At 58.1% G+C, this 14351-nt stretch overlaps 1 protein-coding gene across 3 annotated transcripts in view; it reads left to right on the top strand.

Annotated features, from left to right (window-relative positions):
* The window catches only part of TBCD (tubulin folding cofactor D), a 154318-nt gene that overhangs the window by 83319 nt on the left and 56648 nt on the right, over nt 1-14351 (top strand). For all 3 annotated transcript variants that reach the window (XM_044247140.1, XM_044247137.1, XM_044247139.1), the window contains exons 14-15: nt 2993-3149; nt 13018-13075. In XM_044247140.1, the coding sequence (XP_044103075.1) occupies nt 2993-3149; nt 13018-13075 (215 nt within the window). The remainder of the gene's footprint in view (nt 1-2992; nt 3150-13017; nt 13076-14351) is intronic.

Here is a 14351-nt window from a genome sequence, read left to right as displayed (position 1 = left end):
CTGTGTGCGAGTTGTGGTGGAGGTCCATCAGTGGAGTCCAGTCCGGCCGTTTGTGTCCTTTTCGTCATGACTGACAGACCTCACTGGCCAGTAAAGTGACGCTTTGGAAGGCCATTCCACTCTCACTTGGGAACACACCACTGGGCTCCCTGATCTGGGGTCGGGCTCGGGGGGTGCGATGGGAGTGACCTCAAGGTCGAGCCGACCTGAGCTGGGGGCTGTATCCATGTGGAGGTGGGCTTCTTGCAGGGGGCACCGAGCAATCCTGATGTGACAGCGGGTGTGACGCCTGCCTGAAGTCGACATCCGTGGCCCTGGCCACGTCACTCTAGTTGTCCGTCTTGAAATTGATTTTGTCCAGTGGACCGATAAATTGGGACTCAGCAGTTAGCATCCAGGTTCCCCTCGGGCTATAGAATTGCTGAGCAGTCTTACCCAGAGCTGTCTGGGTGGCCGAGCCGCAGGGACGGTCTTCGGGGCCCTGGCATGGCGGTGGCAGCGCGTTTACATGATGCTCTCCTCCCGAAGGTGCCACAGCCTATTAGTTTTCACAGCCGTTGGGCCGCGAATGGGCTGTCCTATTAGCGAGGAAAGTGGCCGTGAACAACACTAGAAAGCTAGGAGTAGTTCCAGGTGAACTGGAATTTTCCCGGGTAGAACCACTGAACGCCCAGAGTTGGTTTAGTTCAGGTTAATATAATAGTTTAAAAATCACTGATTCGGTTTAACTACTTCACAGCAGCGGTGATGCTGCCCTCTCGTTTGCTTTGGTCCTTGCACACGCTCCAGGAGCCTTGATTGTAATGTTCGTTAGCCATTCCCGGAGACCGACAGGTGTTCTTGCAGAAAATTGAGCTCCTTTCCGGTGTGCCGACTGGTGGGGGCAGAGCCTGCTGAGCGAGGCTCTGTGACTTCTCTCCCTGCCGCGGGGAGAAGCTGTGCCCCCGTGTGGCCTAACGGGATGCAAGGCGTGGGGGCGCTGGGACCTCTCGAGAGGGAGCCCAGGGAGCCGCTTGGGCAGGCTCTCTCCTCTCAAGGGAGTCGTTGGACCGGCGCCGAGAGCGGGTCGTGGTACAGCAGTGACAGAGGGTCTGGCCGAGGAGGTCCCGCTCGAGGCGCAGCTGCTACGGGTGGGGGGCCTCAGTGCCACGGGAAGTGAGGAGCGGCGGCTCCGGGATGCCGACCACGCCCTGACCTGCGCCCCAGAAGATGGTGTGTGTGGCCTCTGGCTGAGGTGGGACACGTGGGGGAGAAAGGCCCGGTTTCAGCCCTTGTGGCATTGCAGGGGCACGTCCCGCAGGGCTGCCCTGCTGCTCTCTGTTGAGGAAACGAGAACTCGGCAAGGGGGTGGGCTCCAGGTTTGGGGTTTGGGGTTCTTGGCGTGCTCGATGTGGTGCCCCGGTGCCCCGTGCTCCCCGGGACAGCTAGTACCGGTGCCCTTGGTTGGTCCCTTTGTCGACCCTGGTGAGATGGGTTTACACCGTCACTTTGCAGCTTACACAGTGTGGCTAACACTGTGTTTTTGAGCTGTTTGTTAATGACTTATTTTGGAGTATGCTTCAGTAATGTAAGTAAGTTTATGTTAATTATTTGTAATAAAGTAAAAGGAGTCCCCATATGTATATAAAAAGTGTAAGAGTCGAATCTACTTTTTGTTGTTATTTATATAGAATCCAACTCCCTTAGATGCAGAAAGGCAGAGGGGAAATTTGTGTTGGATGTTCATCGTCTTACTGTTGTTCCTTTTGATTTTTTTGCTCAAGGCTCTTTCTGGTACGTTTTCTCGGAAGATGATTTCTGGGAGGGTAGCTGCTCGGGAGATGGCTGCTTTGTTTTGCGTAAACCCCACCTGGAATGTCTTCTCCGACTGTGTGCGTGTGACCTCGCTGGTCTTCTTGTCGAGCAGGCAGGACAGCGTGAGGTGCACTGTGAGGCGCTTGTGGCGGCGCCGGACTCCTGGGCAGGCCTGGCACACGCACAAGGGGCTGAGGCCGGTCCCCTCTGGGCTGCCTCTTGGTCACACAGTGTGCTGGCGTTTAGCTTCGTTCTTTCTCCCGTCAGGGGTCGGTCCCTGTCGCCGTCCTGTCCTCCTTGATGGGACAGGTGTGTGGTGCTCATCTGCAGTGAGGACCCGGCCCGGGGTGGGAGGCTACTGGGTCAGCGACCTGTGGCCTGGGGTGGGAAGCTGCTGGAGCACAGGAGGCTGTGGCCGTGTGCGCTGGTAGAACGACACGCTCCCCCCACTTCACGCAGCTGATCACCCCTGGCGGTGTGGCCGTGCCCTCTGCCCTTCCACTGTCCGACCCAGGGTGTTACAGGCCACATGTTGCTGGAGGTGGTCATGCCCGTGTGCCACCAGTGCCTGGGAGCATCTCCTCTGAGAACAGGTCCTCACTGGTTTCTACTTCTGAAGCTCTCCAGACACCAGAGTGAGCTGTCAGTGGGCTTTATGCGGCATTGTTGCTGGGTTCGGAGCAGCAAATTGGGACTTAGAGCATGGGCTTTCAGAAAGTCCCATTGAGTGTGACTTCTAAAAAAAAATTAATATTCTCTCTTTGAATTGCAAATTAAAATTTTTCTTAGTTTTTTTTTTCTATCATATTTTCCTATTATAATCATTTTAAGAGACTTTTTTTTTTTAAAAGATTTTATTTGTGTATTTGACAGAGATTACAAGTAGGCAGAGAGGCAGCAGAGAGAGAGGGGGAAGCTGGCTCCCCACTTAGCAGAGAGCCTGATGTGGGGCTTGGTCCCAGGACCCTGAGATCATGACCTGAGCCGAAGGCAGGGTCTTAACCCACTGAGCCGCCCAGGTGCCCTTGCGGGCAGCTTTTAGAAGATGTTTCCACCTGATTTGAGCAAACTTCTCTTTTCCTTCCAGACGCTTGCTTTCTGACCAGCTGGCTTTGGGGTGGACAGTACCTGCCCCTGGGGTTGCGGAGGCAGCAGGCATGATGCTGGCCTGTACTCACGGTCTTTGTCTCCTGTGCAGTTGTCCCTGTGATCCTGAAGGCGCTGACCTATGAGGAGAAGCGGGGTTCCTGCAGCGTGGGCACCAATGTTAGAGACGCCGCCTGCTACGTGTGCTGGGCCTTTGCACGTGCCTATGAGCCCCAGGAGCTGCAGCCCTTCGTGGCTGCCATTTCCAGGTAACGTCCATCAGAGCCTTGGCGGGGTCAGGTGTGCCCCTGGGTTGTTCCTGGGATCGTAGCCTCCTGACAGCACGGGAAGCAGCCAGTGTGGTACCTTTCCCAGAAGGAGTAGGTATTAATGAGCTAATGATACAATTTTAAGGGTGATCTGTAGAGAAGAAGCAGCTCAAGAGTGGAGTTCCTTTCTCACGGGTGAGCAGTTCAAACCACACGTGCTGAGGAGGAACGTTCTGGAGGCTTTGGCCTGTGGCTAGCAGGTCCTTAGAGAAAGGGGGTCTGTGTTGTAGGTGGCAGGTTCTTCTGTTCGAGCACAGAAGAACCTGTGGGGTTCGAACTCGGTCAGGTGAGCTGTGCTGAGTGTGTGTGTGTTCTGTTGGGAGAAGTTCTGGAACTTCAGGTGGAGTTCCTAGGGAAGGCTCGGGAGGGCGGGAAGAAGCTGCTTTTGTTGAGGGGGCCGCGTTTTGTCCAGCCTTCATTTTCAAGTTTTATGGACTTGCCCCTGAGATTCACTTAAGGCAACATGTGTTGACGAGCTTCACTGTCTGTGCCTTTGAAATGAAAATCAGCTCTCGGGAGAGCAGGTTTGTGAGGTAGGGCGATGTACTTCCTCTGGTGCTCTGGGGAGAGAAGTGACAGCGGCAGACGCGTGACCTCACCAGAACCCTGTGTGGACTGCGGCACGCCTGGGCTCCTCGGCCCTCGGCCTCCGCTGTGCGTGCCCAGCTGAGCCTCCTGAAGGTGGCTCGGGTCCTGTGACATCATGCTCCAGTTTTAGGATCTGATGCTTTTTCGCTTGGAAAAGTACAAAACGGATGTGTTCCCAGTAGAGTGGGTTTTGAAGTTAATGTTCGTGCTCTGATTTGTTTTTCCGTCTTTGGACTGAAGTAAGTTTCTCTGAGTAGAAGGATGTCAGGTCTCCGCTTCTTGTGGTTTAAGTAGCCGGGGGAGGGGCCCTGAGCCAGGCGGCAGCCTCTGTGTTAGTCACAGGCGAAATGCTTACCTGCCACTTTTACTGGGAGCCGGAGTTCGAAATGGTGCTCGGGCCGTGGACGTGCCCTCCCGCAGCTCTTGAGGAGGCCGAGGTTTGTGCGTGAGACCCTGCAGGCCTTAACCCCTGGGAGCGCGGCCCCCTAGCTCCGGTGTCCTGGCGCCTGCGGGAGTGGCCGGCCTGCCCGGCGAGCGGCCAGCGTCTCGGGTCCTGCAGCTGTCCCGTGGGGGTGCAGAGGCACGGGGGACTGGAGCACCACTCCGTTCTCACTGGTGTCCCTGTGCTCCCAGGATCTGAGGGCTGGGAGCGGGGCCTCAGGCCTGTTTGCCGCCTGTGCTGTGCAGCTGGGGCCTCTGTTGCCCAGTCTTGACTCCGGCAACGAAGCGAAGCCTCCAGAGGAGCCTGAGGATTCTGACCGGGTCAGGGAGATAAAGCGCTTCCGAGGAAGTCATAAAGAGGCCCAGCGCCTCCCAGCCGGGTCCACCTGGGGAAGTGCAGGGCGAGGCCCGGGGGCTGGTCTACGGAGGTGCTGTCCTGCAGAACCCGAGGCCAGGGCGCCCGGGGGGCAGAGGGAGGCTGCGTGCACCTGCGTCCCTCACGGCCGTCGCGGCGGCTGCTGGTGATCCTCAGCAGGGAGGGCCAGGCTGCCCGGGGAGCCTCTCCCGGCTCCTGGGTCCTGCCTGCGCCATGTCCCAGCTGGCCACCTGCCGCACCTGTTCTCCTCTGCACCGCGAACCGGCTGGAGGGAAGGCCCTGCCCGCTGCTTGCTTGTCCTGCCCGTCCACTTTGTGGAAGTTCTTCTGTAGCTAGAGTGTGAAAGCGAAAAGCGTACTTACTGTTGATGCCGGTCACAGAGCAAACTTGTTGAGGTTGGTCCTGTCTCGTGCTGTGAGGCGTGGGTAGGGGCCGTGGTCTTCCCGCCCCACGGAGGCCGAGCAAGTGACGGTGTTCGGGACGGCTGCCCGGAGTCTCGCAGCAGGCGGGTGCCGGGCTGGGCCCGTGCCGGAGGCAGACACCCAGGCCCGGCTCTGCGTGAGTGAGCAGCCGGCCTCTGCTGCGAGGTCCCGACGGCGTGCTCTGCGGCAGACACACGCCGCTTCAGGGGGACCCGGCTCCTGACGTGGCTGTTCCCCTTTCAGAGCGCAAACAGCCCTAACACACTTGTTTTTGAGTTTTACGTTTGCCTGCGAGCTATAAGCTTCACAGGAATCTGTGTCCTTGCTTTCTCCAGGGACCCTCCTCAGTCCCGCCTGATGGGAGGAAATCGGGCCCAGGGCTAAATGGTTGCCAAAGGCCATGGGACCAGAGTGAGGCTTCGCTCACCTGGAGAGGAGCACGTCCAGAAGGCCAAGTGGCCATCACACACGCTGTTCTGTACTTGGGGGGAAGCTTCTTATGGCACCACAGGGTCCCAACTCTAACGTCCCCAGTCACGTGTGGGCCCAGGGCTCGTGGCCAGGGCTCCGGGTTTTGGAAGCGAGGCTCTTCCCACCACAGGCAAAGCTGTGTTCTGCAACGTCAGAGCTTACCGTTGTTCCCAGTCTCTGACGTTATAAAGCAAAATGTCGGTGGATGGAAAGATGCTGTTAAATGTTAAGCCTGGCCTTAGCGTGGGTGTGGAAGTTGGGGGTCAGCCTGACTCCGAGGGGCCCCAGGCATGGGTATGTCACAGGTCCCAGGACACGTGGGCCAGCCGGTGGCCTATGCAGTCACCAGGGACCTCCTTTCTCCAGAGTGTGCTTCCTCCACAGAGCCTCTGGGTGCTGAGGGGCGGAGGGGCACCAGCACAGCTCAGTCCGGGGTCACGATCCCTTATTCAGAAAAGGAAAAACAGGCGTGGGGCTCAGTGAGCTGGCTCTGCAGCATGAGAGGGTCCCGGTCTCTCGACTCACTTCCTGGTAAGTGACACTGGGTGGGAGGGCTTTGAAGGGACCAGTGACCGCTCCGGTCATTCTGCCTGTGTTGGAGCGAGCGTGCCTTTGTGGACTGCTCGTTGCAGAGAGGGTGGAGCTGAGCCCCTTCTTTGGCGGTTGTAGGTAAGGGTTTTGTAGGGCCCCACTGTGTGTCTGGGAAGCAGGGCTTCTGTCTGGGACATGTCAGGAGGACGTGAAGGTGGCTGTTAAGAACATTGACCTTTCTGAGCTGGGACTCATTTTTATTTATTTTTTTAAATTTTATTTATTTATTTGACACAGAGAGAGATCACAAGCAGGCAGAGAGGCAGGCAGAGAGAGGGGGGAAGCAGGCTCCCTGCCGAGCAGAGAGCCCGATGTGGGGCTCGATCCCAGGACCCTGAGACCATGACCCGAGCTGAAGGCAGAGGCTTTAATTCACTGAGCCACCCAGGTGCCCCTGAGCTGGGACTCATTTTGAGCGAGTCACTGAGCATGAAGGACCAGAGAGCAGGGACTGTGGCAGAGGCCAGTGTCTGTCCTCGGAAACTCCCTGGGTTCCAGCACGTCCTTCTGTCTCAGGGAGGTTGGGTTCTCTCACTCCCGGGCAGGCCCGAGGAATTGCTCGATCACACGCATGGAGGCTAGCAGACTCGACAGCGGCTAGCAGGGGTACTGGAGACTCCTGCTTTGTCACCTTCCTGATCTCTCCAATTTACCCGGGAGTTTCTGTTAGAAAGGCCCCTCTTGTCCCCTCTCCCTGCGCCCATCCCAGGATTGGATGAGCCAGTGCCCTTTGGAGCTGTGCCCAGCAGGCTTTCGGGCCAGTTTGGCAGGTTCTGAGGGAACCTGTGCTCCAGCTCTTCCCGTCCATCTGGACTGCGGGCATCTGGGGGCGGGAGGGCGGGCTCAGAGGTGAGTCACGGTGCTGGGGAGCCTGGCGGACGCTGCCTGCGTGCGCCTCCCTGCCCCAGGAGTATCGGTTGGGGTGTGGCCTTTGAGACCTGCCTCCCTCGGTTTGTAATAAGTGACCACATTTTAATTGTCAGCTTTTAAACCCATTAATCCTGGCTCATGATAAAACCATGATATCTGTAATTGTACTTTCCCAAACTCTCCAGTGGGTCCTGCAAAAGTAGACAGCCGCGATCAGAATGTCATTGTGGAAATGAAGTAGAAATGCCTAATGAAGGAAACCAGGGTGGTAGTCACAGTGGGAAAGGGCCTGGGCTCAGGGCAGGTGCCCAGGGAGAGGGTGGGTCTGTGGCCCTCACCTCCTCGGACGGCCGTGAGACAGGCTCACCTCCCGAAGGAACGTGCACATTCTTTCCCTCCTGGTGCCTTTTTGCTGACCCTCTGACTTACAGATACCAGAAAGGCGGTTTTTAGGTTGATTGAATCATGGTTTGAAGTGGTCACTTTAAAAAAATCCGGATTTCTTGAGCATTATACACAGGATAAGAGACCAAACTGTGGAAAAGTCAGTAGGCCTTCCTGAAAAGCCACTTGCTGTTTAGGAGGAGTGAACACAAAGGTAAAGTGGTCCCAAGTGGGTGAGTTCTCCGTAAACTGCTTCTCATCAAAAGCTAATTTACAAGAAGAAGAAAAAGGAGCGGGCGTTGCCAGCATGCGCGTTGGTTGTCACCTTCTAGTGATTTCCTCACCTGAAACTCTTTTGTGAGCCAAGCCCCTGTTGACATCAGCGCCCGCGGCAGGGCCCACTCCAGTCAGCCCGCGGAGCCGGCCCGGCCAGCAGCGGCAGCGTGGGCTGGGCCCGGGATCCAGAGTCCCAGATCTCTTCCTCGAGGGCAAGATTGTCCTGAAAAATCAGGAAATGGCAAGCGTTGCTCAAAGCTACGTCTTGTTCTCACTCAGCGTTTCTTAATGGCAGACTTCCAGGGGGAAGATAACCCTTTTGTTCTTCAAGAAAAGTTCATGGTGGTTGGTGACCAGAGCGCGCTCCCCTGGCCGCCCTGGCCGCCGGTGAACCCCCTCGGCCTCCGCGGGGCTCTGACGTGAGGGCCTCCTGCGCATCTGGTGTCTCACCGCCTTGTGAACTGGTGTGAGCTTCGCCGCTGAGGGCCGAGGAAAGGGAGAGGAGTCATGGGCAGGGCCTGCGTTTTACTCAAAAAATGATGTGATTGGCACTTGCAGACAGCGCGGATGGGTAATAAATCGCCAGTCTGGTGTTTATCTGTAACGCTCCTTTGCTTCAGAACGACAGGAGGAGTGTTACTTAGGGTAAAAGCAGCGGACTTTGCCTTTTATTTATTTTTTGGCTATAGAGCATTCTACAGTCTAACAGACTGAGTTTGGGGTGAGATCTGCTCTTTGCTGTGCCCGTTGAAAACCAGGTGCCTGGAGCTCAGGACAGGTAGAGACGTGCAGCTTTCCCCTGGCACAGACGAGAAAGAAAAGTCCTTTTCTGTTCGACACGGACCATTTCTCTGTGTTGAGAAATCATGGTGAAGTATCGTCTGAGCTCCTCCGGCGAGAGCAAACAGGTGAAGGCGCAGGAGGCGCGTTCCAGCCCGACTGAGGCCCGGCCGGCAGCACGCGCGGCTGGCCTGTGGCCCCTCTTCGTGTCCCCTTTCTGAGTGTGGAAGGAGGGCTGGTGACTTCACGCACTCGGCCCCGTCTGGCGGAGAGGGGACCTCAGGCCCGCGGGAGCCTCCGTACTTATGTTTGCTCGGTACGATCAGGCCCGCATTTGTTGGAGACGTGCTGGTGTTTCTCGACGAGCCAGTTTGGTTCTGAAAGCGTGAAATTAGAGCAGTTTACAGTTGTAATCAGCCCAGTATCAGAAGCTGGTTACACAGCTCCCCCCACGGTTGAAGTCTTGAGCTAACCTCAGAGTCTGTGTTTGGCTAAAAGCTGGGTTTTGAGGGGCGCTGCTGTGTCTTTCCTGCTTCACTTCGTCAAGTCCGGGAGAATACTGGTGAAGCAGGGACCGCCTTCGGCCATTTACTCGTGAGCGCAGAAGGCGACCTGACCGAAGGTGAGGCCACGCGCAGTGGGATCCAGGCTGCCGCCGACACGGCCCTCGGGGCCCGGCTCCGTGTGCTCTCTGGCAGGACGCAGGGGCTCTCATGCCCAGAGCTGGGCACTATGTGCCACACCCAGTTTCTGCTCAGTTACTTAGATATGGAACCTTCCGGGGCTCCTGTGATGCCTGGTCTCGACGAGTTGTCGTCCTGCGGCCCGTGAGTGTAGGAGCGGCACGGTGTGCTCTGGGCCTCGCCACAGCTGCCCTCCTCGCTAGAGGCCCTGACCCGTGTGAGGCTGAGCACGGGCCAGTGTGAGTGCGCGTTCTGCAAGGGGCCCTCAGCAATGGCGTGGACCCCACCCCTCCCCGTGGCTGCCTGCGGTGGTTTAGGGCCTGCCTGGAAGGAAGGGGAGTAGTTAACCTACGCGGCAAAACCAGAAGCCACCTTCCAGAGTCACCCGTTACTACCTGGGCTCCGCCGCAGCATGAACTTGAAAGCTTGACGCTAAGCTCTCTCCTTGGGGCTCCTGCCCCCACCGGCTCCTCAGAGCAGGGTCCCTCTACGCCGGGCTGGCCTCGGGAGGGCACTCACTGCTTGGCGGGCCGGGCCCACACTGGGTGGGCACGAAGCGAAACCCGTGAGCTGTCTTAGGGCCTTGACCGCACCAACAAGAGCTCGGTTGGAAGTAGACTCAGCCTGGCCTGAGTGGGGCCGCGTGTCCGCACACGGGGGGCGGGGCCGGAACTGTTGAGGTGGACGCATCCCGCGGCGGTGACCTTGAAGGGCTTCTGGCTGGCTTACAGGGTGGTTTCACATTCCTCTCTTTGATCAGTGTTCCATAATTGGAAGATCATCGTTTAGGAGCGAAGTTTTGGTAGTTTTGGCTAGAGTTAGTGAAGTTATAGTCTACGTTTTTGCATCAGATGTTGAAGCAGAAAATCTTGTGAATATCTTTTCCTAGAATACATAGGATCTTACGGATTTTGGTAAAGAGCTCTTGTGTTGCTGAAACTTCCGTTAGTTTTGAGACTGTGTGTGGGGCGACCACACGTCCTTTCGTTAGGGTCAGTAGTTACCTAAGTTTCAGTTACCCAGAGACCACAGCGACTCCAATCCGTCAGTTAATGATTTCTGAGATTTCATGAACAAAAGCCAGCATGATGTTGAAGTTGAAAGTGACTTTTCTTTACTTTTAAGCCCAGTATTATTCGAATCTCATTTCGGCTGTAGTCTGTGGTCAGACATTTAGAGGAGAAAGGGAGTTCGCTCTGCTGAGAGAGTTTTGCTGAATTTACTTTCAGCTTTACCCGTGGAAGGACCCAAGACACTGAAATCTTCAGATGTTTAGTTGTTTTCAGAATGTTAATTTTGAACCAACTCGAGACTTACAGGAGAGGTGTAAGAAGTGGGAAAGGCTCCCGTGGGCCCTTCGCCGGCTCCCCTCACGTCCTCCCCACACGCACCTGCGGTGCGAAGTGCGGGCTGTGTAGCCCTCAGCTGTCGCCGGGTGCCGTGGCGGGCCGCTGGAGGCAGCATGGCCAGGGCCCACCCTTGTCCCCTGGTTCAGGTGGGGTCTGTCAAGCTACTGGGATTGTCTTCCTTTGTGCGTGATGCACGTTCCCGGGGACCTGGAGACCACGTCCTGCCTGCGCTGACCACCGGGTCGGTGGGTGTTGCCCGCGGCGGCTGCTCTGGCTCTTCTCTCAGCGGAAGCCAGCGCTCTCCCTGTCTACCTGCTGCATCGTCGGTGGGCGCGGGTGGACTGACGCGGGCTTCCCTTACCCTCGGGCCTGTCGGTCCTATCGTGGAACACTTGCCGGTGGTGTGGCCCAGACGGCTCTCCCTTTGGCCGTTGGGTGTGGCTTCATGTGGGCTGCTGGGTCCTTTCTCAGGGACTGGGACTTCCTCACTTTCTAGCGGGACAGGATTCCCCAGGCTTATCTTTTGTTCCCTTGGCTCAGCCCTGAGGTCAGCGGCTTCCAGGGGTTTATGTTGAGACCTGAGACCCAGATCCTGCTCACTCTCCCGTACAGGGACGCCAACCAAGGGTGCCTCCGGCCAGAGTCCCTGCGTCCGTGCGGACCGCGTGACGCCAGGCTAGCACCCTGCTGTCCTAGCTCTCTCTTCTGTTCCCTCCGTCCTGCTGGCTCTCGTCCTTGGCTGTGTGTCCAGTTGTCCGTGTGTGGTGGCCCCAGAGCTGCTAGCCCACCCGCCCTGCCAAAGGTCACACATGCTGGCCCTTGGTGTGGTGCTGCTCTGTGTCACAGGTGCCTTCCCTTGGCTGCTGGGGTCCCCCACTTTATGATGGCTCTTTGCATTTGCTGCAGTGAGGTTCCCTCCTGCTGTACGTTCTTTGGGTTTTGACCGGTTCAGATTCGGGCACCACAAGTATGGTCCCGAATGGTAGTTCTGTCTTTCCTGTGTCCCCCCACCTTGCCCTTGGCAGTCACCCTGTCCCCTGGCCGTCACCACACTGGCTTTGGACCCTCTAGTTTTGCTGTTTGTAGAATGTCTCCTGTACGGACACACAGAGTGTGTGGACTTCCTGTTTAGCAAATGCCCGTCGCTTTCCCCGGGCTTTCTCGTGAGTTGGTGCTCCATTCACTCTTATTACGCAGGAGGACTCTGCAGTGTGGGTGTGGGGTAACTGGTCTGATACAGGTCGGGGTGGGCTGGAACCAAGGTTCCAGCAGGGCGGGTTCCCTCTGGAGGCTCTGGGGACAATCCGACCCTCTTCCAGCTTCTAGAGGCTGCACCGTCCCTTGCCTTCTGGGCATTCCTCCATCTTCACAGGTGGCGGCTTTGGGCCAAGTCCTCCTGGGTGTCCTGGGTCCCCTCTGCCTCCTGCTTCCAGTCCCAGGGCCTTTATGACTGCGCGGGGTCTGTCATTGTAGCCTCCCTGACCGGCACCTGCAGCCCGAACTGCCCTCGGCGGCTAATGCCACGTGTCCGCAGGCTCCGGGGTCAGCTCCTGACCGTCTGTGCCGGCGATTGAGCTGCTTCCACTCGGTATCGACGGACGTGCAGCCGGAGGGACTTGGGGGTGGTTCAGGAGGTCCTTGTCCAGGCCGGGAGAGCTGGGAAATGTGGCTGTGCCCGTGGGCTGTCCCAGGATTTGGAGGAGGAAGAGGATTGAGGTGCAGGAAGAGGAGTGGCTCGTGTTGGGCCCTCAGCTCTCCGGGCGCACGGAGAGGTTGCTTTGCGGTGGCCTTCGTGGGTCTGAAATGCCCCTTTCCAAAAGCCTTTTCTCTGGGCTGATAGGAGGTGCAAGTTCTCCAGTCATCCTTGGAGCCAGCACTGTCTTCAGTCTTGCCCCCAATCCTTTGTTTTCTGTTACTGAAGCCACACAAAGTCAAATGAGTGCTTTCTGCGGTATCAGTGACAGATAAGTGTGATGACCTAAGGAAGAGGGTTTACATGAAGTCTGTGGAATTGCGGAGCTCTGCGCACGGGTGTGGTTGCCTTTGGGGTCGGGGTGTGGCCATCTGGAGAATTTGTGAGACCTGTAACTGTGTTTTGCACTCGGTTGGGTTTCTGAGAAGGGGCAGGGCCTCGGGCCTCCACTGGCTGCCCATGTGCGTCCCTTTGTGCTCCCTGTTCATCTCTCGGAGCTCTTGCCTGGGCCCGGGTGTCCACGTCCATGTTCATGTCCCTGTCAGCCCTGCCTGATTGCTTCCCTCCCGCCAGGCACTGCCGGTTCTCATCCTCTGTCCGCCCCCCACCCCCCGCCTCCCCCCGCCTCCCCGAGAAGGCTGAGTACATTCCACTTCCTTCCACTTCCTAGGCCCCCGTGGTGGCAGCTCTTCTGCCCGTGACGTCCCTGGCACCCGGGTGCGTGTGCCTCCCGTGGCCGTTGGTGGCGCAGGGTCAGCCCCCTTGGCGCCGGGGGCTCGCTGCGCACAGCTCGCACTGAGCAGATGGGAGAGACTCCCACGTCCTGCGACAGGGCGTGTGTTCTTTCCCGGGTTTCCTTTTAACTGCTTTCCTCTTCTTCGCAGTGCTCTGGTGATCGCCGCGGTGTTTGACCGGAACATAAACTGCAGGAGAGCGGCGTCTGTGAGTGCTCTTGTTCTGTTCTTTCTCCCGGTGTGCGGGGGGGCCCTGAGCAGTGCCCTCTGCTCCGCTGAGCAGGCCACCGCTGCCGACGCCGCCCGTGGGAGGTGCCGGGGAGCCAGTCGGCAGAGCGCCGGCTCGGGTGTCCTCCCGCTTCGGGGGAACCGGGGTCAGGGTGAAATGCCCCACCCCCAGCATGCCACGAAATGTAGCCATCGCGAGCATCGTGCCTGGTGAGCGGACATGGCTTAGGGTAGCCTGTGCCCTGGGGAAGGAGAAGAAAGTGGGTTCTGGGCATGTGACTGCATGTGACAGCAGAGCAGGCGGCTTTGAGCCTCAGGAGGGGTTGTTGCCAAGAGAGGTCGTTTCAGCGTCCCGTGGCCGCATGGGGCCTGGAGCCTCACTGGCCGTGTTTGACACCAGTGCGTGGCCCCGCCAGAGCCTGGTCACATCTTGGGCGGATTCTGTGTGCAGAGGGCTATCAGCAGGCTCCGCAGCCCCTTCCGGAGGACCCTGGGCAGGAATCTGCACGAGCATCCCACTGCCCCTCCCACAGGGCTGGGCTGCGGCCCCCAGCTTGGCTGAGGGGTTCCTGTGGATGCCGGTGGAGATGACGGCTGCTGGGCCTGGCCCCTGGGGTACTTGCTGGCGATGTCCATGGCTGTGCCCTGGCTTCACACAGGGCTGTCCTGCTGATGGTCCATCACTTAGATCAGGCTCAGCATGGACTGGTGTAGGCGCTGCGGGACCAGAAGCCGGGGCCAAGAGTCCCTTCAGCGGCAGAGCCTGGTAGCTGGGCTGACAGTTGCACTCGGTTCCCTACAGAAATGCCAGCTGTTTCTTTCCCACAGGGAGGAAGCCAAGTCAGGCGGTACTCGGCCACAGCTTGCCCAGGCCAGGGCTTCTGTTCTCAAGGGCATGCTTTCCAGGGCACTTGGCACCACACGTGGGCCGTGGGATGTGGGCCCAGTTCCCGGGTCTTTTCTTGGGGTGCCTGTGGGGCTGGTGGCTCTGAGGCAGGGATGGCCAGGGGGCCTGCTCCCATGGCTGGCTCTGGTGGAGGAAGGCACGGGAAGTGGCAGGGCCTCCCCTCCCTCTTACTGGTGTGCGTGAGCTCGTGTGTCAGGTCTGGGGTGTGTGTGCCCCTTGCAGCTCTGCATACAGGATCTTGTCTTCTGTGAGAGAAAAGTTTACTGTTTCCTTTCCGGTCTTGATGCCTTTAATTTCTTTTTCTTGCCTAAGTGCGCTGGTAGGAGGAGCTGCAGGTGCCGGGGTGGGG

This window comes from Neovison vison, chromosome 5 (genome assembly GCF_020171115.1).
Source record: "Neovison vison isolate M4711 chromosome 5, ASM_NN_V1, whole genome shotgun sequence".
Classification (NCBI taxonomy): Eukaryota; Metazoa; Chordata; class Mammalia; order Carnivora; family Mustelidae; genus Neogale; species Neogale vison.
The sequence above is the reverse complement of the archived record's forward strand: the minus strand, read 5'-3'. Positions and strand labels throughout refer to the sequence as shown.